The following is a 24,705-nucleotide window of genomic DNA, read 5'->3' as shown; positions in this document are numbered from 1 at the left end:
GAGTTATGCAATATTTTGTTATAATAGAGAGTTATATTTTGTATCCACTACTTAATTTGGCCAGATTACAGGTCTACCCTACTCAATTTCAAAGAAATCCTTTATTCTTCAGAGTATGCCGATATTAATGGCCTCGAAACCCAATTCAAATGATGTACTTATGACAACTACTAAAAGACCAAAATCCTAACCGAAACCCGTACTGTTCCTGAAACCAATACATAACCTTTTCCTGTCCAAGAACTACACACAACATAATAACGGACCTGAATCTAATACCGAACCAATATCGGTACTGGAATCGATGCTGAATCCATACCGGTCCAGGAACCAATACTGATTATACTGGTCCAAGAACTGATCATCCATACTGCTCCAAGAACCTGCCCTGGAACCTATCATGAACCCATACTGGTCCTAGAATCAATTACAAATCCATATCGGTCCTAGAACCTATCATGGGCTCATGATAGCTCATACCGGTCCATAAATAGTTCCCGATTTTATTTATTTTCAGAATCAGTACCCAGAACAGTTCAGAAATTGAACAGTACAGAAATCGGCGTGGGAATTAGCAAAATAATTAGTGAGGGAAATAGCGTAGGAAAATTAGTAGAATTTGTATAGTGATTAACCATTTATTATCAAACTATGTTTATGTAGTTTCTGTTACAAATTCTCTAAAAATACGTTAAAAGATACAATTCATAACTTTAGGCGTTGAACAGCCAAACCACTCCACCCGGTTGGTAACAAAGACAACATTTTATGGCACTATAGGACCTACCCTGGACCGACAAAGACGTTCGGAACAAATACGAAACATATAAACTACCGTCGTAGAACGTTCAATAAACCGATTCAAAAGCAATTCCCACTCACCTTTAGCGCACGGTCGATCTGCCCGAGAAAGAACGTCAGTAAGGCAAGGATGATAAAGTTAACGCCACCGGCAAAATCGGTCAGCTTGTCGAGCTGAAAGATGGCAGCGATCAGGAAGAAGATGATCTGCATCACAACCGTCACGATCGCGCTGATCGCGAAGTGATCCTCGTCCAGTACGTTCACCGCCATCTTGCGACACACGTTTTCTATCACTTTTCACACTTCTTCTTTTTTTTTGCTTTCTTGTTTGGTTAAGAAACTCAATCGGGGAAAAAACGTTGCACCGTTCGCACCGTAAACTGCACTTCTACTTCATCGCACTACTACTTTTTCGGTTCACCACGCGTTTCGCGCTTTCTAATCTACAACACTCACGTGTGATTTGGATTTATCTCTCTCTCTCTCTCTTTCTCTTGCTCTATTCACGTTTCATTCTATTTCGCTTCCTCTTGTTCAAGTACCACTACCCTCACAACGCACATCGACTGTAAGGTGAATATTTTCGTCCATTCGATGCAATCCGCTCCTTTCTGCTGGACATCGATTTCTACCACTACACAAACACATACACACACACACACACGACCGTCTTTTTAGGGGGGAGGGAAGGAGGCCCGAGTTTTCGCACCGCACCAATGTCCACTCGCTGTGCAAGGTTCACACAATCGACAATCTATTTATGTCTTACCATCTTGTGCCACACATTGGCGCACATTTTTGGAAGATGGAAAGGGGGAAAATCTATCTAGCGGCAGGGCAGACACTGCTGGGTTGGGATAGGCGAGCCCCTGCTGGGATGAAGGGTGGAACGATGGGAGGGGGGATTTTCTGATTTCCGACTCATTTCGTGCAGTGTCGGCCGAAGACGGCGACGCAATCCATACCGCCGGCCGGTTGTCGCTTCATGTCTCGCTGCACGGTATGATGGTTTCGATTTTTCTCGCCACCGTTTTGCTCGGCCGGCGCTGTTTGTTTGGTAAGTTTTCCAAACGGAAACGATGCGGCCGGCAAGTTTGCCAAAAAAGAAAAACAAAAACAAAACAGAACCGTAAAGCAAATTGAACCGAAAAGTTGACTATATTTATCCGTGCGCTCGCGTTTGTAGGGCCTCTGTTTGAGCGCTGTGTGCTCTACGTTCGCATATGTTCTGTTCCACTTTGCTTCACACAGCTTCACACGGGCGTGCGTTGGCACGCTCTCTGAAAGAAGGGAAAAAGAAGGAAAGAAAATCAATAATTGAAAAGGAAATTCAATGTTATGCTTCACATTTTTCGCACACCCCTTTCTTTCATTTAACAAAGGGGTGGGGAAGTAAAAAATCATCAAACCAACAAAAAAAATACATTCCGTCTCAACTGGGGTGAACAAACATAATCGCATAAACTTCATGACCTTCCGTTAAATTTCCACTCGCACTCCGTAAAACAAATTATCACTTTCGCCCTATTCCCCGCGTTTCGCTTCCTTTCAGTGCCTTTGCTTTTCGTTCGCTTGTTTGTTCATTTTTGTAGTTCAATTATCTGTGTTTATTTTTTTTCGTTTTCGTTTTTGCTGTACAGTTTAATTTCTGCTTAAAACAAAAAAAAAAGGTTCGTTCATTTATTCCTTCAACTTGCATGCGCGTGTGAACCGAAGCATCAGCTGTATCGTTCAAATTGAAATCTGCTAGCCTACCAATGCTGTTGGATTGTGAATTGTACCCGTATAGTTTTCGATTGATCGTAGTTATCATACTTTTAAGGACTGTAGACGATTTATTGTGCAGACTATGATTTATGATGAACTCTTATAACGATCTAGGGCCCGAATTAGATTTTCACATAACGATTATTTCGTGTTCGATGTAGCTATTTCTTTTTCTATTTATTTCATTATTTTCTAACGTTAAATTCAATAGTTTCTTTGAATACTTTTTTGAGGTTCATATTATTCAAAAATAATATAAAAAATTATATCGAATTATGTATGAAAAAAATTGAATGCCTTATTAAATTTATAAAACAACTAGGTATATAAGGCATTTTCAAACCATGTCAAAAATAAAATAAAACACAAATGTATAATCCTTACAAGCCGCGAAACATCACGCTCTTTGTGATGCTTGCATACAAACAAACAAACAAAAACACGTGCCCTAACGAACATCGACCATGCGCCTCCATTGCGATACAGCGTGGCGGATGGAAAAAAAATAATTTATTTCTATAAAATCAACGTTTCTTCTCGATGTCTGCAACCGAGTTAGTTTTTAATTATACCAGCCTCTCCTATACTCATCTTCTCCCCTCTCACCATATCTTTCGATATTCTCCACTGTGCAAAAGGTGCTATGTGTATGTTGAGTTTTTGGTTATTAATTTTATCTCCACGATGCGTAAACGAGCTCGATTGCTCGTTTTTCGGGTTCATGCAACCCCCCCCCCCCACCTCTCCTACTCTTTTTTCAGCAAGCAAGGATGGGCTGTGGTTTCGGGTTTGTTAATTATAACACCACCACTACAACCGGGCGGGAAGCAGCAAAACTCCCCATATCTTTCTGTGTGCTGCTGCTCTGCTACTCGGGCGAAAATAATGAAGCGGCTGGTTGGTTTGCGTATTGCAATCAATTTGCAGCAGCTGCAGCTTCAGCAAACTCGCAAACGAAAGCGCGAGCCAAAACAGCAAACGCCGCTCTAATTAAACTCCTTCCGGCCACATGCTAATGAAGTGAGCCATTCGACGAACAGCTATGGTGGGGTCACTTTGGGATTGGGCTCGATTGACGCAGGCGAAAGGGCGTTTCGAGGAAAAATCGGTTTCGCCTATAAATGGTGGGGTGGGTCGAAAGAAATTCATCCACTGATCTGTTCCGCCCCGTTTGATGCGCCTCTCGTTTGCTCATTTTCATTTTCATGATTTATGGCCGCTGTCGGCGAAGTTCAAGTTCAAGCGCTGCTAATGGAAATGATCCGAGCGAGTGCTCATTTTTTCTCTCTCCGTCGGAACCCATCTTTTTTTGAGGGCGGTGTTGTGCTTTCGAAAAACGAATATTTCAAAATGAGAAGGATAGAAAGGCTATTGAAGAATCTTGACCGATTACGATTCATTATTGCATTAATTAGTTTCACCAAATCGAGAGCAGAATATATTAAGAGTATCATGAAATTAGTTTGATAAGAAAATCGATTAACATTTTCAAAAACACTCCATTGAAAATAAAATTAATAACCATAACTACCAAAATTCGTTGTGCATTATCAGTAGTCAGAGCTCACTGTTCGTATTTCATGACATTTGCCTAATGTTGAATATCATTTATATAATATAATTATCGATGCTACAAATCAAATATTAAATTTGAAGTTTAAATAATGATTGTAACTATTCAAACAATTTTAACGTTTAAAATGAACATGAAAAACTGACATGAAGGTAATGTTCCATTTATATAAAATATAAAATTAGGTTGAAACTTAGAGTATTTACTTCAAATATTTTTTTAAACGAAGTTTTCCAAGAGTTCTCAAAGCTGTGGGACGCTCTATTGACTCTTTATTAAGTGAAATGAACTTAATGTATTAGGAATTGGATTATATAGCACTCGTTTTGGACAAATCCCACAGGAATTTCCAAGGATCCTGACCAATAGGAGTGCCATAGAGACCAATTTCCAACACATGAAGTTCACTTCCTATAGGAAAAAATCAAAGAAGAATCCCACAACTATGAGAACTCCGGGAAAACCCTATTCTTATTTTTATTTTATAATTTAAGTATAACGTATCAAATGAAAATATAGTATTTCAACTATTTCTACCTTATTGCATAACATTATTATTATACAACTCGAATTGTTCTAAATTTAGGTCACTAGAAACCCATGTTTACCGCTTTTAGCAAAATTCTATATTAAACCGATTTCTACCTCAACTTTATCAAAGAAATCGAAAGCAATAATCAGTGCGACATTCCTTTTTTTAGCTCGTTCTTTACATACATGAAGAAACCATTCTCTTTACCGGGTAAAAAACGTCTCGTGAAAGACTCCCGCCGCAGGCAAACCCCTAAACATAGGCTCAACATTGGGACAATAAGTTAAAAAAAGAGGATACGAGGTTCTGCTGCAGACGGAAACAGAGAGGAGTTTAGCAAACGGAGCCCGTACGCACATGCAGCAGGATTGCATTCCGCCTCAGATGAAGGAGGGGGGGGGGGGTGATGGAGGGCGGAAATTTCTCCCGCTCTCGTTCCAAATAAATAAATACATCCTCTGCTCGGCCTTGACTCGGTTTCACTTCGATGGCGCAAACGAACGTTCCGTTTTGCATTTATGTATGCCTATGTGAGTGAGTGTGTGTGTACGCTTTTTTACCTTCTCTGCTATTTACATAGGCCAACCTCTGGTCCAGGACCGGGAGCAGCTCCCAGGCCCCAGCTGGAGCCTGGCCGGAAATCAAATATAAGCTGTTGCGCCTGCTTGTTTACCGCTGCTGGTCTCGCTCGTACTCACGCAGCGCACTTCCAGGGGCAGTGAGTGTTTCTCACGCCTATCAGCTCTCTCTCTCTCTTTATGTCCTATCCATGCAAACACACACACACACACACACACACACACACACACACACACACACACACACACACACACACACACACACACACATACTGCCGACAATTAAAGCCTCAAACATCTGATCGTGGTTTCGTGGTGCGTTTTTTATACTGCAAATTTCCACCACCCGAAATGAGGGGAAAAAGAAAAACCAAAAAAAAATAGCAAAGTAAATGTTAGCCGCTCATCCAACACACATCCAATATTCTTCCCTCATTTTCTGTCATTTGCTACCCATCAGGTGGTGCAACAACAACAACAACAACAACAACAACAACAACACGCCGCCGAGAAAGGGAATCACAAAAATCACCAGGCGTCCGCTTACACCACGTGGAGTTTGTCCACTGGCAGGTTTGTGGAATGATCATTTTGTACACATCGTTCGTAGAACGTTCGCTCGTCTAGTCTAACGTTCGCGATGGGTGGCCTTCATGCGAACTTTCCGCTTACCGCATTTTACCGACCTGTTTCCACCGTGCAGCCGTCCACAGCCAGCGCAAATCCCGCTCGATCGATTGGAGTCTAATTAAAATCTAAAATGGAATCATTCCCATTGCCCTGCCGGTGGTCTGTCTCCGGCAGTGTGCAGTTTTGGTAGCGTTGCTGGTAGCTCGGTGTGTGGTCCGCTTTTTCAAGGTGAGTGTTTCAACTGTGCTCGAACTGTGTTTCATGTAAAAACTCAAGTAAAACCATTTATTTTTACTAAGGGCACCATTTCGAAAATCTTTCAATGAAAATGTTAACAAAAACGTGTCTGTTGAAAAATACAACAAAAAGTTGACCGTAAAAACTATTTGAACTTAAATTCAATTGAAATCCAGTTAAGCGGTCAACCTTTCTTCGGTTCATCCAGCTTTCCGTGCTCATCCGAGACAAAGTGAAAGCGAACGATTGATGCCACTTTATTGAATTAATTTCCCATCAAGTATAAGGGGGAGGGGGGGGGTGGTGAGTAAAAGTTTTTCCCCCTTCCATCTTTCCCGTCCGTTCGGGTTCGGGTGCACAAAAATTGGACCAATTTTCCGAATGTTCGTCGCCCGGTTTTACCACTACCATAGGGGCACACACACATACAAAAACACACACACACGCACAAGCGTTCTACTACCACCAGCATTATTTTCGCCATTTCACCTTCGAGCCAGTTTCACAATACACCCACCCCCCCACCAATGACCGGAAGCTGCCATGACCGGTCAATTTAAATTAGTTTCCGCACAATAATTCTATTATTCACTCTTCCGGTGGTCATTCTGAGGAGGGGAGGCGTGATAGCCACAAACACAACACACCCGTACACCCGTGTGCCCGTGTGGGGCTGGGAGAGAAGGATTGGGAAACTATTTTTACAACCCTCCCCCGCGCGTTGTATCCCGCGTCCGCTAGAACTATGTGAGCGCACACACACACACACACACACACCGGTTGCTTGGATGGGTGGGAAAACGTTCCGAAATTGCACATCGCGTGTTCGAATACAGTGAAGCACCGCCGGTTTGCACCGCAGGAAGCTAGTGGACCGTTTTTTCCGGATTTGGCTCGTAAAATAGAAACCCACCAGGCGTCTCCACCACCACCGCACGTGCTCCGTTCGGTTTCACGTCCGTGTTTAGACAGTCGCTCGGGCCCGACGGGTCGCGTGTACGGCAACACTTTCCCATCAACAGCTTGCACCGAGCGTGATGGTGTGTTGGTGATTGCCATGAGTTGAACAGGATTCTGTGCTGTTCGCCACGGATTTCGAAGGCTTCGGATTGTCTTCCGGAGATTCTAATTAGAAGGCTCTATGTGCAGCGGATTAGATTAGAAATCGGGTAAGAAAATTTGCTAAAAATAACCCTGTCGCCCTAAAACCTTGCAAGCAAGCTTGAAGAAATATACCAACCACACAGATACGATTGCCCGACGATAACGCCAACCACCTACAGACACACATACACACTCCGTCCCTGGGCTTAGGGCATTCCGTGCTCGCAAAGTTCTACACAAGCCCCTCCACAAGTGCAAAAAATACACCGAAGGAGGCGGGAACGAAAAAGAACGTGAAAAAAGAGAGAAACGCTGCAGAAGAGCATAACGCGTTCGCGCGAAAGATGGATGACAGAAGAAAGGCGCACCGTACACAGTAGGCGAGCTAATACGAAACGAGAGAAATCGCGCGCGCTCCTTGCTGCTTTTGCGACAGTGGCAAAAAACAGTGGCAAAAACGGGAAAACACACACACGCACTCGGATGGATACACAGCACTAAACCGAAACCCCGTACTTTGTTCTTTGATGTGGGCTTGTAGCTACTAGACGAGATGATGGAAAATGGGAAACAAAAACAGACAGAAAAGAGATGGCTTTCTCTGCTCATGCAAAAGGATCCTCCAGGGATGAGACGACCAACCCTCGTACGGCGGGGATACATTCCAGCGTGGTGGGAATGTAGTTTTACTATCAAGCGTATCGTAACGATGGGGCCGCACGCTTCGCGGGAAACGGATGCTTATCCCCCGAGCTTTCCCAGCTGTAGCCAAATACTAACACTGTCACTGCTGCTTCTGCTGCTGCAGCTCCTGCTGCTGCTGCTGCTTCTTCTGAGAACAACGAACAACTCGCCGTATGTATGCGAACAACCGCGAGCGCGTGCAACCGTTCGTTAAGGGTGCGAACCGTACGAGACGAACACTCGAATGCGACTCACGAGCGACTGCCTTTGCACGCTGAAGGATTGCACGTTCCGCAAGGATATACCTGTTCGCTCTCGCGCGCTCTCTCGCTCTCTTTCTATGGACCAACGAGCAGTTTCCTAGGGGTTGCGTATTTTGTTGTTTCTATACAACCGGAGACACACTACTATCAGGACAAGAATACGCATAGTGTCACTGCCGAGAGTGAGAGCCGAGAGTAACCAAAAGACAGAGAGAAAACACTTGTAAACGAATTCAGACGGGGCGAGAGTTGACAGCTAGCTCCCCATATCGTAGAATGCCGCGGACAAGCAGGGACCATGCGTTCTTTTGCGTTACAAGTTGTCATGGTGACAGCAAGTGTATGCTTTTTTGACCATTTTCTTGTGCAGATTTTCAAATAAACGATATTTCTCGTAACGCGTGATGCACAAAATAGTACAGTAACCACTAAAAACACACCTGCAACCGTACGCGCACTAGAAGATTTTGAATCCTTTTCCCTCCCAAACACTCCAAGCGCCGAAAGGTTCGTTCTCTCTCTCTCTCTCTCTCCCGCAAGCGTATCCGCACAGGCTCTTCGGCTCAAAACTCGCGTAAACAACGCGTGCTCTATTTTTCCTTCCCTGCAGCTACCGTTACGGCGACAGCGATTCTCTCTGTTTACGCCACGCCACAGTTGCGTTTGCTAGCGCCCGTCCGCACAGTGTTCGCCGCTTCATGTGTTTTCGGGCCTTTTCGGAATGTTCAGTATCAATTACGGGCTGATTTTTTTTCACCTTTGTAAGGTATATATTTCGTTTTTTTTACTTTTAAATGGCATAAATCCTCTTGGTAAGTATGCCAGAAAGAGAATAAAGTGTAGTAAACAGCAGTCATGAAACTAATAACAATCAGCAGAAAGTATTGTAGCGGAAAATTGCAAGGAGAGGATGTAAAAACAAGCTTTACGTTAATTGTATCAGCCTCGGCACTGTTTCTGTTTGAAGAGAGTTGATATGTTCTGCAGCGAAAGCAGTGTACAGAAATTGCACTTTCTCGTTTTTTTTCGAGCACTTGAAGGTTGTACTTTTTCGTAAGGAAAAAACAAAACAAAACAAAATAACAATATCGATTTCATATGTATACCTACAGAAATAGTGGATAAGCCGTTGGCTTTTTTGTTGCTGATACGTTAACATTGTTCCTCCGTTTTTTTTAAACCGATTGTTCTGTCTCTCTTCCTCCCCCCAATGGTAAGCCGCTATCAGTGTATCAGAATCCAGTTGTTAGTGTGGTTGTACGTCAGAAAGATGGGTAGATGCAGCAGCATGCTGATGCAATCCTCGTCGACAACCAGCGACACCTTGACCCACTCCTGCAGCCACTCGATCATGCTCTCGGCGCTCAGATTGTTCGCATTCAGCCCCCGGAGGTAGCAGGCGTGCTTGAGCGACTCGATCGGCATGTTGTGTACGCCTCCCTCCCGCTTGATCGCCATATCCATGTGGTGTACGACGTAGGCACGCTCGCTGAGCCGAAACCGCCGCAACAGTCCGGCATGAATGTCGTGCAATCGGCAGAGATATTTCTAAAATTGTCAAAAAAACAAAACCCTTATTAGTAAAATGCTACAACATGCTACAACCCATACAACACGTTCGTGCACTTTCACGCACCAAATGTGAGGACGATAAGCTGTTCAGGTGGAACGGCGGCCGTTGAAAGACTTCCTTCACGTCCAGTATCTCCTCGGACGTTGGGTGCAGCCCGCTGCCGAGCAGGCCCAGCATGTAGGCAAACTTTTCGTACGCCGGATCGTGCGTCTTTTTCAGCGCGTCCAGCTTCGACTGCATGCAGCGAAAGACGCGCCGATTGTACAGCAGCCGATTGCGCAGATCGATCTGCACAAAGTCTAGCTTCTGCTGTGCCGACCAGAAATGGGACGTCAGCAGCGTACGGGGGTACATGTAACTGGAAAACGAGAGAGAGAGAGAACATTAGAACATTGAAAAGGCTTTCCATAGACTGTCGGAGCCCTGTTTCACTCACGCAAGTGGAAATATCACATAGTTCGCGAACGGCAGCGCCGATATGAGCAGCACGGGCGCCACCTTCCTCATGTCCCGCGGCATCTGGTAGTACAGCTCGATCTCCTTCCGCGTCAGGCAGCGCAGATCGTTACCGTGCGAGTAGACGATTTTCGTGATCTTGACTAGCTTCTTCATGTCGTTGAAGAAATCGCGCACGCCGACCAGAAACACCCGGTAGACGTGTACCGCCGAGGGGAACTTTTTCTCGATCACCTTGTCGTAGTTTTTCACGTAGTCGAAAAACCGTGAAAACACGTACCCCTGCACGTTGCGCTTCACATTCTCCCGGCTGTACTTGGCCGCCAGCCGCTCTTTGGTCGATTGCTTGTCGTTGTCGCTGTGTGTTGTTGGGTTGGGGAGATGACAAAACAAAACGTGACAGCCGTATTAATACACACACATTCTTCCAATACCTCTAATTGCTAGCACAAGCGAAATCGTGTGGCTCTTCCTTTTTTTCAAGGCTACCACCCTTACCCGTCCTGTTTCGGACCGTCTCCACCGGCGGTGCTCTGCAGGCGGAGTGCACCACGAAACGCGCCGCTGCCGACGAACGAAACGGGCTGACGCTGCTGTAGCACGTGCTGCTGGTGGCGGCACAGCGTACGCAACAATGTCAGCGACATGGTTACGGCCAGCAGACGCAAACAAATTACACCAGAAACGCACGATTTTTGTTGCTTTATTACATCATATCACTTCCCTCTAGCTGCTTGCGAAACGGCACCACAACACACACTGCAACCGCACCGGCGAATGTTTATCTTTTTTCTGACAGCTACAGTGCCTGCTGGCAGGGGCGCTACACAACACGGAGCAGCTGGGCGAAAGGGCGCCACTGACTGATGCGATCCGATTGTGTTCAAATGATGTGTGTAAAAATGAAAACGGTACATAAAGAGGTTTTCATGACTCTTTCGAATGTAAACATTGCAATGGGGGTTTCCAAGTCAGTTTCGAATGTATACATTGTTATTCAACGCATGCAAAAAGTTGTTCCACATCGATCTGACATTTCAGGAGCTTTATCATAATTTTTTTTTCTTCAGTATGATTTTCAACACATGCAGAAGCATTGACAATCAACAACACATTTACTTTAAATAATAGATAAATAGATAAAAACTTACCATTGAAATGAAATATAATTTGCTTGATTCTACTGAAAGCGAACATTAAAGGGGTTTCCAAGTCATTTTCGAATGTGGACATAATTATTTACCGATTCCAAGATGTTTTTCAACAGCTTTCAAATGGTTTATTTGTTTCAAAATGAATTTTCAGTTTTTACACATGATTTTCAACGCATCGCAAAGACCTGTTAAACTCAATCCAGCTTGAGATGTGTTGAAAATCATATTTGAGAAAATAAACATTATAATAAAGGAAATGAAATATCAGATCAATGTGAAAATCAAACATCTTCCACGCGGTGAATAACAGCTTTTACATCCGAAACTAACTTGGAAAACCCTGTATTTTACGTTCGCGAGATTCAGCAAATATATAACAGTTGTTGAAAATCATCTTGAGAGATTGGTATAATACTGTGAACATTGACTGTGTCATTTAGTAAGTTCCGGGATGTATTCTAGAACCGCTTCGGTATACGGCGTCCAGTAGTTGGGTAAAATTAGCTTTTTTTTCTTTATCGTAAAATAAACTGCTAAATACGGGTAAAAACGTCTCATGTTAAATATTACGTTTATCTAGGTATTTCAAATAATGCAAATAAATATACTTTCGGGTGCAATAAAAAAACTACAACAAACACACACCAGGAGGGCAGCATTTTTTGTACTTTTAACCATTTAACTATCATCTTTTATTTCGTCATTTTTCAAAACACGTTCATATACTTTTTAATTATTGATTAACTTAATAGCAACTTTTTGTGGCATTTTTTTGTTTCATCTCTCTCAACAGCTATCTCTCTATTTAGCTTTCGATTTTTGGGTTCAAACGTTATTTTCTTTTCTTATTGGGTATTTTGACCTGTGTGACTCAAATTGGAATAAACGCCGGCAGCGGACCGAGCGCTTTCCGACGCAATGCCGGAGGTCTTGTATCTTCCTCCCCGACTTCCTCCACGCCATCACTGTCGTTCTTTGGATCGTCCGGTGTAGGTTCCGATGGCGAGTAGCACGCATCGGAACGGTCACCGCCGGTCAACGTCGGGGCAGTTTCGGGCATACTTACAATTTGTTCGTTACCTTCCGCGGGACGGTTTTCTGTCGCCATACTGTCGTCATCATTCTCACGATACCGTTGCTTCATTTTGTCCACTTCACCAAGCATACGCTTCAACTGGTTACGTTCACTAGCACTCATCAACTCACCCGTTTCGCTGCGGTGTTCGGTTTCTACCGTTAGTGATTGCCTTTCGTCCTTGTAGTACCGAACATGTGGCACCGTCGCAGGTTCCTTGGGTTCCGATTTGTGCGACACCATCGAAGTGGAAGGTTTGTCCTGCTTCTTTCTGCTCTCTTTCTTCCCATGCGGATAGGGACAACGGGCACGGTCGCATTTACCTTCCTGCTCAAACGTAGGGCACTGAAACACGTGCCGATTGGGACACTGGCAACCAAAAAGGGAGAAAACGAATAAAACAAAACATACACACCCGATGATGAGTAAAATGTGGCATCAAAATAAACATCCCCATATCTAATCCCATTACCTTGTCAGCCAGTGAGCAGAACCCGTTCAGAAATGCATCACAAATGCGCACACTTTCGCTCACTTTCTTGTGCAGATACGGGCACGGATCACGCACGCACCGCCCCTCGAGGAAGAACCGGCACACGGGCATCTTCTCCAGCGAGGTAATGTCGTGCGACAGCAAACATCCGTCGAGTAGGCATTCGCCGCGCAAAAACCGCTGACAGATGCTAACGTGCTTCGGATCGTGCACCTTCGGACATTTGCCCCGCTGGTGGGCCAGGCATTTACCTAGCCGGCGGTAAATATGGCACGGTTCGTTACATTTCTTCAGCTTGCTCGTCAGCACCTGTATGCTGCGCTGCTTGGCCACGCTCAGATGGTTGCGCGTCCGGTGGCTATCCGTCCGGATGAACGTTCCATCCTTGCGCGCTTTGTACGTAAGTCCTCCGATGTCGATACGGTTTAGCCGTGGTTCGGCATAGCCTCTGGAGCCTGTTATTGGCGTGGGCGGTGAGGTGCCGCCAACGGAGCGCAGCTTCATCCCGGTACGGTCCAGGGCGAAGCGGACGCCTCTTATGATCAAAAAGTGTTCTTTGGTTTTGCGCGCCGGTTTTGCCGGCGAATGTCCAATGACGGATGATGATGATGGTGCTGTTGCCGAACGGGATACAGATTTTTGCAGCTTGTTCGTCGAGGACCGATAAAGCACCCCGTTGATATTGACCAGTACAAGCTGCTTGTTTTTCGACGCGTAAGCAATCGTTCCCATCTTACCCGTTGCGGACTTTTCGTGAAACTTTACCGCGGTTGGGTTACGTTTCCTAAAACAAAACAAATTATGTAGCATCACGAGCTGAGTGGTTTAGCAAAAAGGGTAGCACAGATTTACATACAATTTCAACAACTTCGGATCGGTTACGACCACCTTTTTCGGTGTGATGCCATCTATCCTCGACAAGGCATAACGTTTCACGAACGTGGGCTTCTGGGTGAGGGATTTTCTTACTGCTGGTAACCTTCGATCGATTCGGAGACTTTTCCTTTCCGGTAGGGCATTCATTAGCACCCTCGGTTTCACAATTTCCGGCCTCGCAGCCGTAGGTACCGCGCTGCGGATCAGTTTGTTCTTCCCTATCCTAACCAGTGGGGCAAGAATCTTTGGTGGATGCACATTGCTCGACGGTAGCATCTCCTTAGCAACTGATTTTACCATCGCAGTAGCAGTCGATGCGTCACTCGGTAGACTGACGGTGGAGGCACGAACGAGTTTTCTTCTTGTATTTTTAATTATCGGATTAACAGTCCCTGTAAATGCGGGTTTGCAAGGAGCAAACGAATGTGACACCAGTGGCTGTGGCTGGGGCACGTTAGGTACTGCTGGAAGTGCTGCTGGTGCTGCTGCTGTTGTTGTTGATGGCATTACCTGTTGAATTCCGAGCTTGTCCAGAAAGGCAGGATTCAGGTGTATCTTGCTCTGGTGGGACGCTGGCACGACTTGCTGCACTTCCGGCTGTCTGAACGAACCATTGGATGCTAAAAACATCGGGTTAATGTGTGCTTTAGCAAACTTTGGATTGATAAATATTTTCGACGGCTGTTCGTCCATCGCTTCTGGCTGAGGTTTCATTGTTGTGCTCTGGTGTGGTGTCGCTTGCTAAAAGCACGGATACGTTATTTCAACACTAACTCCAAACAGGCCAACTGGTACGTATTGGTTTGCTGTAAAACACACTAGATTGTTTCGCTATCACAGACACAAATATTGGCTACTGCTATTAATTCTATACACGCGCGAATTAAAAATGAATATCACCATGTAATGAAATAATACGTAATTTGTGCGTCACCTTGGTTGAAGCTGTCATCACAGCGGTCGATCCTGTGGTCATATAGTAGTCACGTGATATTTTATATTTTTCATGTTTATGAGTATAGATCTTTTATGAAAATAGAACGAGGCTTAATAATTTGACGAATTTTGTAGAAATCATCATAATAATCGGTATATAATTTAACAAAATTCGTTTCCGACACAGAATGACAGCATACATAACTGACTGTAAACAAAACTGACAGCATGTACGACATTTATTTCCGACACAGTGGGCTCGCCCCATGGAATTTTATTTCCAACCTTGCACACTGTTGTACATGGTTGTGCGATAATCGCGTTTGAGAAATACGCATGCAAAACTGGATAACTGTAGTGGTGGCCAAAAACCTGTTGTCGACTTCGATGCTTGGAGGTAGGTTCGACCAACAATTTTTTAGAATCAGCTAGAATCTTCCCGAGGAGTCCAGAACCATCCAGAATCGTAGGTGTCTGGATAAGCGATGGGTAAAGTTGGCAAACGTACGAAGCCGACTACGATCCCACTCCGACAATTTCAGAACTGACTCCGAAAGGTAGGGCCGACCAGCATTATTCGGAGTCACCGAAAGTAGCAGTCGTCCAGAAACGAAGTGAGAGTCGTTTGGGGTATGAGTCGACCGGATTCGGCATCCACCGGAGTTGACTGGAGTCGGTCGGAACGGAATCGGCCGGATGCTGTCGCAAAGCATTACAAGCGCTAGAATAAGCTAAGAGCTATTCTTAGAAACAAATGCCAGTTTACAAACAACCCAGTGTATGCACAAAGCAAAAGACGAAAAAACGAAATGAAATGCCGGCCTGACACTGACCGGTTTTGGGCGACTCCGACCCCAGTTTGATTCTGATTCCGGCAGACACCTGTCGACTCTGACTCCGATCGAATGCGGACGACTCCGATTCCGTCTCCGAACAACTCCGACTCCAGACGCCTCCAGACAATTCTGATTTCAGCTCAGACTCCGAACGACTTTGGTTCCGGGCGGAACTAGTGTTTCCGATGTTATATTAGACAGAATCGGATTAATAATTACCGCAGTCGGATCGGAATTGTGGCTGCGCTCCAGAGAGCTGTCTGGACTGGGAGTAGGCCGAGGTCGAACTCGTCCGGAGTCAGAGTTGGCCGGAGTCAAACCAATATGAATTCTTAACCGGAGCCAGAATATATCGTGCTCTTGGTAAGCTGGCTTCAGAACTCTGTTTCTAGACGATATACGACTTTAGCAAATTAGAGATACGTAACTTCAAATTCTGAACCAATTTTTTCTACATGAAATTTGCTCTCCATGTTTGATAAAACGTCTTTCACGCTGTCACTGATATTGACTCCGATTCCAACTCCTTTTGACTGGGACCGACTACGACCGATTCAAACTCCGGATGCTTCCAACTTCAACCACATACGATTACAACTCCGAGTGACCGTTATTGCGCCCCCAGATGGAACTGATGGAACCGTTCTCGCTGTGGTGAGAATCAAATTAACAATAGCCGGAATTGGTTCGGTATAGAGGATACGTTCTATAATAGTGATGTGCTGTTTGGAGCGCATCGACGACCCCTATCCGACTCCGGCTGTTGTTAGTCCGACTCAGACTTCGGCAAAATTCGAACCGCTAGTTCCACGCGGAGTCGGAATTGTCAAAAGTCTTTCGGAGTCGAAGTCGTCCGGAATCGTTCGGGGTCATTTGGAGTCGTCCGGAGTTATTTAGAGTTGGGGTCGGAGTGGGCCGGAGTCGGCCGGAGTCGACCCGAGTCGGAGTCATTTGGAGTCCTCCAAAGTAGATCAGAGTCAACCGGAATTTGTCGGAGTCAACAGGCGCCGTCCGGTGCAATGTGCTTGTGATAAGACATTTCATTTTGTTGTGGTTTTTTACCTTCGGTTTGCGAGTATATTTCGTATACAGGCCTTTGTGTCGAAGTTGGACTCCGGCCGACTCCGGACGACTCCGACAACTCCAATGACTCTGGACGACTCCGAACGACTATAGATGATTCCGACTACCAACAGCTCCAGCCAACTACGAACGACTCCGCACGACTCCGGACGACTCCGAACGACTCCGCACGACTCCTGACGATTCCGAACACTCCGGGCGATTCCGGACGATTCCGAACGACTCCGGATAAGCGGACCTAGCTTCCCAAGTCGGTTCCGAAACTATCTGAATCGGATCGTAGACGGCTCCGGATGTTTGCCAACTTTACGCATCACTATTCTATACCAGCGGTTTTCGACCCGGGGGAAATTAGTCGTTTTTAATCGAAATTTCACAAAATGCTACGGACCATAACAAGATTATTCGCTTTTCAGACGTCTACTTCCTGTCGCAAGAAACACACCATAAGATCGTCGAAAGCGAAACATCGCAGAGTTAGCATAAAATGTGTCATACTCGATGGAGCAGCGATCACCAACAACCAAAAGTGGAGCATCCGCCCGAAGGCGGCATCGTGAAGCATCGGTGGGATAGGCTTATAGGCCCAATAGGATAGGTTGATATGCCCAAATTGAGATGACAGGATGGCGTGGAGGCGTCCGCCATTAAGGCCGGGATAACGGACTGTCAGACGAAGACGCGAGACCGTGAGCGGTTTCGGACACTCCTGAGGCAGGCCAAGATCGCAAAGCGGTTGTAGCGCCGAATAAGTATGTTTCTCGCATAACTATATGCTAAGAATTGTAGGTTTTGATCAGCGATTCGTTGTATAATGTTGCGAACAGTGTGTTGTCAACTTAAGACACCACTTCAAACCAACTTAAAGCATTGGATGAGACATTCAAAATGACTTGTGGTTCCTGTTGCAGGAATCATAATACTCCTTTAAACCCCGTAATGCTAAAATATGTGTTTTGCTGTTACACATTTTTCACAAATCTTCAACTATGATCCTCTGAAGTGGTGTACACAATTGTTACGGAGAAGCCTTTAGATTGGTAGCAACAGAAAATCATATATACATGTTGTATCGATGTTTGTATTTGTGTAAAGGCAGGGTGAAGAGATTTAGAGGGTCAAATATTAAGGGCTGAAAACTGAATATGAGACTGAGCTGAAAACTATTCCACATGTAAAAAAAAAACAATGTCTGATATGTATAGAAACATGATAAACAAAACTCATACCCTAGTACTATAACGGACTTGAAATAAAATTTAAATTTCATTGGTTTCATAAAAAAACGAGTATAAAGCGTTCTACATCTATAAAGGTTCCAGTTTAATTGTCTGTCTGTAAGGTTGGATGGTAAATGATCCAAAAGTAATATTCCTTCCTTTGCCTGGCCTCACCTTAAATAAACAGCAGTCCAAACAATCCAATCCTTGCATTTAATTAAAATAAGCAGCCCTTTTTCACACCTAATCAAGCACACACATACACACACACACACACACGGGGTCACATCTCTGAGAACTTCCGGGACGATTAAAGCTCTGGCCAGAATTGAACAAAAACAACATAATAAAAACAACAGCGTTTTTTGATAAAATTGTACAAACAAACCCGTACCCAGTGTGTTGACGGTTTCAAACACATCCGCACACCGCACCGAACCGGGGATAATGTCCTTTTTAGGTTCATTCATGCGCTCCACAGGATGCTGGAGGCCCAGATTTTTAAACCCAACCACACCAAACGCCGAACAAAACGTACAATATGGAAGCGTCCGGTTTTGGTTGTCCTGTCAGTCGAACAAAAAGGAAAAAAAAACGAAGGAAAGGATGTAAAAGGTGAGGATCGTGGAAACTGTTGGGAACACAGAAACAACAGGTATTTTTTCTAATATTTTTCACTGTTTTTGCTTTGTAATGTACGTCCCGGACAGGTTGAGCAGTAAAATAGTTCAGATGTGTTTTTTTGACGAAAAAAGAAGCATTATCAATTCCAATTGCCTTTCCTGTTTGGTCGTTGAAGTCTCTGGCTTAAACAAGAGGATGCTCAGATCGGGCTGTGTGTGCGTGTGCATGGAAAGAAGGAAGCGATTACCATTCAAAACAAAGCGACGATCGGCTGTTAAACCCGTGTGGTACCGTTTGCCCAGGAAGCAGGTTCATTGTGTTGTGATCATCGTCATCCGCAACCCGAACCGGGACGACGTTTGCGTACAGGATTTGCGACGTTTTAATTGTTGTGCGTGAGTGTTATTGTTGCGTCCCTTCCGGTCGGTTTGCTTGTAGGCCGCCTCTGCACGTCGACGCAAATAGAATCAATTTATTTTTGTCCAATTCCCCAAAATATGCCACATTTCCGATGCGAAAAAGGATGTGCCGTTTTGTTTACATTCCATCACTGCGCACTCGCACACAGATGGTGCTAGCGGTTCGATCGGTTCCACACACTCACGGGTAAAGGAAGCGACGGAAAGACGACAATGTACACATGTTCCGTATTGCCTTATCCCTTCTTTGCCGCCTTCATCATTGCCTTTCTTCACCTTCCGTTGTCATGCCACAAACGTTCACCTGCCCCTTCCTGGGTGTAAGTTCTAAACCCCAGCGGCAGAACCATTCCTTCCCAAACACACACACACACGCAGGAAGAGCTGGAACGGTTTTCGGTTCTGGCCGTTTGGCTTTATTGTTATGCGGACTAATTATAATTACAAAACAAGGATTAAATTGCCCCTCGCCCGGGAGTTGCGGCCCCGAACCTCAAACCCCCGAAAGGGAGAAAGAACAGACAGCACAGAAAGGATAGCGATAATAAGTTGCGGAAAAGGGACTGCGGAGAAAGCTTTTCTTCCATCCCTTTTGCAGTCCCTTTTGCGATCCCTTGGCCATGCCCCGGACCATGTCCCGAGAGTCCCTTTCTCCTATCCTCGGCTCCGGTGCGCGTGGATTGGCAAGGATAACTACACCTACCTTTTATGCCGCGCCACATAAAACAAGAGACGGTACAAAACGGCTCATCATCGTGAGTTTCGCTCTGCACGTTGCACACGTTTGACAGGAAACGGTCTGTCTTGGTTACACGGTACACAGAAAAAAGTCTTATCTACTTTCAACGCCCTCTTTTCGGTAAATCATCCCAAACCGGACACTGCTAATAAGTGCTAAAAAATGCCGACCGCTCATATCCGCTTTATGTAGCAGATTGTGTGTATGTGTGTGTGCGTCAGTGAGTGATTTTCAGCTGGAAAAGTGCATCCGGTATGATTAAGGAACGCGCCTAATGTCGTGGGAGAATGTGCTCTTTTTCCTTCCTCGGCGGTGAATATCAAATCTAGTGTGGTTGGGAGCTGACTTAAAGCGTGGAAGAATAATTCTAGGACAGGAAGACTTACACAACCGAAGCAGGTATCATTGCAGGGGACAGGGGAAAGCGCTCAGACCCCTCGAATCCTATAAGCTCACGGAAATTGGTCGTTCGATTTATCACGTTGACAGCTCGGGAACGATCGGGAGGATCGGTAAGAAGGCATGCGATGAAGGCGTTTGATTCCGTCCGCTTTATGTGTGATCAAAACAAGACGATTAAAGCCCGAATTTCGGAAACTCCAATACGGTAGCGCGTCCGCACCATGTTATGTCCGGTAGCTGGACACCTTTTTCTGTACGGGGTTTGTAATCCTTCCGGGAAATGGATTGTATACTCTCGGTGATCTTTTTATTGGTATTGTTAGCATCTTTCTCATAGTTGTTGCTGGTCTTTCAGGCATGTTTTGTAACCTTTCATGTGAAAAAAGTATGAAGTTGTAACGTTATTTATTAATTTCGTCATGATATGCTTTAAAGGCTCATCAAGAGGCATCCATAAATTACGTAACGTAAAGAGTAACATCGTTCTGGCTACATTTGTCCATAGAATGACAAGATGTGACGTTGAAAACACCGAACCACTCTATCTTCTGCGAACGTTACACCATTTATGGATGATCCCTAAATAATACTCATTAATAGAGCTAGAAAATTTTATAACAATTGTTTAGATAACAACAGCGCATCTAGTGGATTTTCTTTTTTGTTTTGGTAATTAAATATCTAATTTTAATTAAATTTATTAATTTAAATGTTTTAAATGAGTTATAAAATTAAAAAAAATGCATCCAAAATACATTCCATTACACAAATATAAACCCTAATCCCTGACCGGATGTAACGATCTACACTGCCGTTTTTGCCATTTCCGGAAGAGAACCCCCCGGTGCCATTTGCCACAAGCTCACACTTCCTGTACTGCCAGGATTCGGCTCTGTGTTTGCCTAGGCTGTACAAAAGAATTAATTATTGCAGTACAAAGGCCTCCATCCCTGCAGTTCGGCCTAGCCCGGCAAGGTCCTTCCTGCCAGAGCAAGAGACACTAATTGTGTGAAATAAAGCGATGCACAACGCTCCAAGGCATTGCAGCAAAATCAAACATTTGCCGCAAAAGTTCATAAATGAAAGGAAAGTAGCAGCAAAAAAAGTGGCAATTCGTGTGCAATTGCAATTCCCTTTTGGGTGGGCTCGTAAACCGGAGGAGCGGAAAACCCGCCCGTGATGAAGGTTCAGTTTTGGCACAACAACGAAGACCGATGATTTTACGACTTTTACCCTCAGCTTCTTGGCGGATCCTATCGCCCGTCGTTGGATTGCAAGGGAAGGACCAAGGATCAGGGAATGTGTTGCACATGTGTTGTATTTCCCTTCTTCTGGCGTTGGTAGCATTCAAAGCTTTTTAACCTCTTTCCCTGTACGCAGTCGTGCTGCGAGCGTCTTCGTCCCGTGGCAACAAAACGTGACAAATACAATACATTTTCAATCCCGGGATGGCCGGGAATTCCGCTTCCGATCGGGGTTTCCTCGTCGACTATTGAGTTATAAAACCTTCTTTGGCTTTCTTTTGCCTTTCTTGTGCTGCGCATTGTGTGCTGCTGCTGCTGCTGGCCGGATGATAGCAGCAAAGCAGCACATCCTTTTTGATCGTTATTACTAGCCGACCAGCGGGGGTGAACCGGAAACCGGAAGAGAGTCGAAACCAATTGGACTTTGGGGGAGGGGGGGGGGAGGAACGGTGGACGGTTCGCGCGATCGGATGTTTATTTCCGCGTGCTGTCGACGAGAAACCGGAATGGCTTCAGCTGTACTTGTGGGTTTGCCTGGGTCAAATGGACAAAACAAAACTGGAAATCAATTAAAACTGACATAAAAAATGGATCATTTATAAGTATTGTTAGTGATAGAAAATAGAGAAAAGGAGTGAACAATGATAATTGTTTTTCTTTTTGTAAAATTAAACAAGATGGTTAACAATATTCATCAACCCGGCCGCTCATCCATATTAGAATTAATTGAAAGTGCTCTTGATTAACCTTTAAGATACGAGTTGCTATATCGATTAAAATCGCTTGGTTGTAATACACAAACTGCAGTAATTGTACCAAGTATTCGTTCTGAACCTTGTGGGTCGAAAAAATATAATTTTACTATTAGAACTTATGGTCCTTCGAACCGGAATAAAAGTGGAGACCTTTGGATTTATATTGGAATATTGGATATTAACAATAATGTTTTTTTCTATAAATCATGTCATTTTGTTCTGAGTAATGGGTTTTAGTAAGATTTAGTAAGTTATGAGCCTATTCGTGACTTATTTGTCGTTTGTCAAATTAATTACCATGTGGCCGCGGACTTGAATTTCACGATCTACTATGATCTTGCGAGAAAAACTAAACTATGCGTGGAACTGGCTATACCAGCGGTCAACAAACTTTGTGACCGAAAGAGCCAAATTCTTCAAAAATGTTCGTAGTGTTTCATGTGAAGAGCCAAATTAACAAACCAAGAGTAAAAATGTGTGAAAGATCTATGAAACATATGAAATAGCCTTAACTGCTTAACTTTCCTTAGCCAAGGTTTCAATGCACTTTTTATTGGACTTTTTTGTACTCTTCCTTCTCGGTATTGCCTATCTATATCTGTTATGTTATTCAAAGGCTCTTTATTTTGTAGCATTTTCCTGGTTAATGGTACGGATTTGTACGTGCTGCTTGTCTTAAGGCCGACTGGCAGCTTGTCCATGAGCTGTTAACGGGGAGTGCTCTATTCAAATAAATGTGGAACATTTTCCAGGCTTTTTGATATTTTGTGAACTCAGTGAAAAAAAAAGAAAGACTGCTGACTTTTCCGCAGTGTAGACTCTTCCCTCGTACTGCACTGCGACCAGATTGATACCATTATAATTGATATGATGTTTTGTTTTTTTTTAAAGGGATATAAATGTAGAATTTTAGTGAATCTTATGTGCAAGATTTTTGGAAGTATCGTCAATGGATTTTTTTTGTAAGTATCGTCGATGGAACGTGGAACGGATGTGATCGGGTGTGATATAGCAAGTAGTTTTAAACACAAATAAAAAGCCAATTTTACAGTAAGAAAACTATTAGTAATTCGAACAATTTCAAACTAAATACAAACCCCAAAATACATATCACCAAATGCTATATCTTAAATATCTACATTATTACCACGTTTTAATTGTAATCTATAAATGTTGTAATACAAACATGTACCGTAGCAAAATGGCCCGAATAAACCATAAAGTTAAAAAAAGAAGATAAATATATTTCTATTTTTACAAACGTAACCTCTTTCCTGAACGCATTCCCTCTCATAAAACACTAGATCAGCTGAACGTTACTAACCTTAGCCAAGTAAGGAGAACACATGATTTATTACAATATCAAAAACCTGACGCGGCACACGTTTCTCATTTGTGTTTCGTACGCTTTTTGGTTACATCCTCCTTTCGTTCGTCGCTGCAGCGAAGGAAACAAGGCAACCGCGTGAAATGTGACACTTTTCTGACGTTGGAAAAAGGATACTCCCGAAACCCATCCGCTAACGGCCGCTCGCCGCTTGATCGCCGTGGATGGGTAGGTGGAACACGAACGATCTTGTTCTATTCTTCCTTCCTCCAAAACGAACCAAACCTTAAAGTGTGTCCTTCCTAGATCACCATCTGCACACAGAGACAGATTGCGCACCGGCTAATGGGTGAATTATGTAAATAGACGGCTGCACTTTCGGGGAACTTGCCTTTCAAACAGGCCCATCGATTGCCACGTGCAGCTGCACAAACGGACGAAAAGGCAACAAATACGGGGGAGAAAGAGTGATCCCATCCCTGGCACGATCGCGATTGCCCTAGGTCGATAAGGTGGTGAGGGGTTTGCTTTCGGTCCCCGTGCATCAAACCCAACCCCGACTTTAAATTGAATTCCACTTTCGTGTTCGTTGCAGTCGCTGCAGTCAATGAAGTGCGTAATTAAAATTAAGCAAAAGAACGGCGGCACATTCCCGCTTCTGGCTCCCGACGTCAGCTTGCGTACGATCGTCACCGTGATTCGACACTTTCCGGGTGGGTTTTTGATTTTTCTGCTTCTTTCCGCACATGCAGCATCCTTCCTCAAAGCTATCAATCTGATCTGCTTGCCGCTTCCTGCCCTGTTAGGGTTCTGTGATGTTCTTTTTTTTTCTTTAATCCTCGCTCGACAAACAAAGTTCGTCCTTTTTTCCCGAGCTGCCGGATGATGTTTCGAAAATCGAGTGTTGAAAAACAGCACAAACTGACTCAAGCAAAGGAAAGGAAAAAAGGATGCTGCTCTCCTGTGGCAGGATGTTTTTTTATGCATTCCCGGTGTTGATTGTGAATGATTTTACAGAAAAAAAGGATCGTCCACTTCCTCTCCACATTTGACATTGCTGCATGGCTTCACGACGCGGTTAAACGGATGAGCGGATATGTAAAGAAAAACTTCATTCCGATTGCTTGTGTTGGAAGTGTCGTATTTTTTGTTTTGAAATACACATGCACATCGTTGTAGGTTCGATCTATTTGCGTTCGCCCTTTCATTCCCCTCTGCAAACGACCGACACAAGGACAAATCGGGATCGATTCCGGGTCGCCAAAGTAAATACAAGCGATACGATATTTCCCGCGCGATTGATACATCCTTCCCCGGTCGG

At 44.3% G+C, this 24,705-nt stretch overlaps 3 protein-coding genes across 6 annotated transcripts in view; all 3 read right to left on the bottom strand.

The window, feature by feature from the left end:
* LOC121593150 overlaps positions 1-8,161 on the bottom strand; it is a 50,467-nt gene extending 42,306 nt beyond the window's left edge. The window contains exons 1-2 of one of the 4 annotated variants that reach the window (XM_041915261.1): positions 8,006-8,161; positions 883-2,084 (exon numbers count right to left, since the gene is read on the bottom strand). In XM_041915261.1, coding sequence (XP_041771195.1) covers positions 883-1,074 — 192 coding nt within the window. In that variant the 5' untranslated portion in view covers positions 1,075-2,084; positions 8,006-8,161. Of the gene's footprint in view, positions 1-882; positions 2,085-6,898; positions 6,919-7,361; positions 7,657-7,867; positions 7,976-8,005 lie in introns of those variants that run through there. The other 3 variants (XM_041915264.1, XM_041915265.1, XM_041915266.1) reach the window with 3 other exon arrangements.
* Positions 8,162-9,252: 1,091 nt separating this feature from the next.
* Positions 9,253-11,007, bottom strand: LOC121593946 (LETM1 domain-containing protein 1). The gene is made up of 4 exons (XM_041916745.1): positions 10,700-11,007; positions 10,182-10,559; positions 9,809-10,103; positions 9,253-9,720 (listed from the first exon to the last, which is right to left on the bottom strand). The coding sequence occupies exons 1-4, from the start codon at positions 10,846-10,848 to the stop codon at positions 9,397-9,399; spliced, it is 1,146 nt and encodes a 381-aa protein (XP_041772679.1). The 5' UTR covers positions 10,849-11,007; the 3' UTR covers positions 9,253-9,396.
* A 1,012-nt stretch (positions 11,008-12,019) lies between these two features.
* On the bottom strand, positions 12,020-14,743 carry LOC121593606 (zinc finger CCCH domain-containing protein 3). Its single transcript, XM_041916129.1, has 3 exons — positions 13,780-14,743; positions 12,903-13,707; positions 12,020-12,799 (listed from the first exon to the last, which is right to left on the bottom strand). The coding sequence occupies exons 1-3, from the start codon at positions 14,511-14,513 to the stop codon at positions 12,227-12,229; spliced, it is 2,112 nt and encodes a 703-aa protein (XP_041772063.1). The 5' UTR covers positions 14,514-14,743; the 3' UTR covers positions 12,020-12,226.
* Between the last annotated feature and the right edge of the window lie 9,962 nt (positions 14,744-24,705).

The sequence above is a fragment of the Anopheles merus genome, chromosome 2L (assembly GCF_017562075.2).
Source record: "Anopheles merus strain MAF chromosome 2L, AmerM5.1, whole genome shotgun sequence".
Lineage (NCBI taxonomy): Eukaryota > Metazoa > Arthropoda > Insecta > Diptera > Culicidae > Anopheles > Anopheles merus.
The sequence above is the reverse complement of the archived record's forward strand: the minus strand, read 5'-3'. Positions and strand labels throughout refer to the sequence as shown.

Excerpts from the sequence above, each read along its gene's own strand:
- LOC121593946 (XM_041916745.1), bottom strand. The coding sequence starts at position 10,848 with ATGTCGCTGACATTGTTGCGTACGCTGTGCCGCCACCAGCAGCACGTG. Across the intron at positions 10,560-10,699 it reads GACGGTCCGAAACAGGACGG|CGACAACGACAAGCAATCGA; the intron begins GTAAGGGTGGTA and ends AACAACACACAG. Across the intron at positions 10,104-10,181 it reads TATGTGATATTTCCACTTGC|TTACATGTACCCCCGTACGC; the intron begins GTGAGTGAAACA and ends CTCGTTTTCCAG.
- LOC121593606 (XM_041916129.1), bottom strand. The coding sequence starts at position 14,513 with ATGAAACCTCAGCCAGAAGCGATGGACGAACAGCCGTCGAAAATATTT. Across the intron at positions 13,708-13,779 it reads GATCCGAAGTTGTTGAAATT|GAAACGTAACCCAACCGCGG; the intron begins GTATGTAAATCT and ends GTTTTGTTTTAG. Across the intron at positions 12,800-12,902 it reads TCTGCTCACTGGCTGACAAG|TGTCCCAATCGGCACGTGTT; the intron begins GTAATGGGATTA and ends TTTGGTTGCCAG.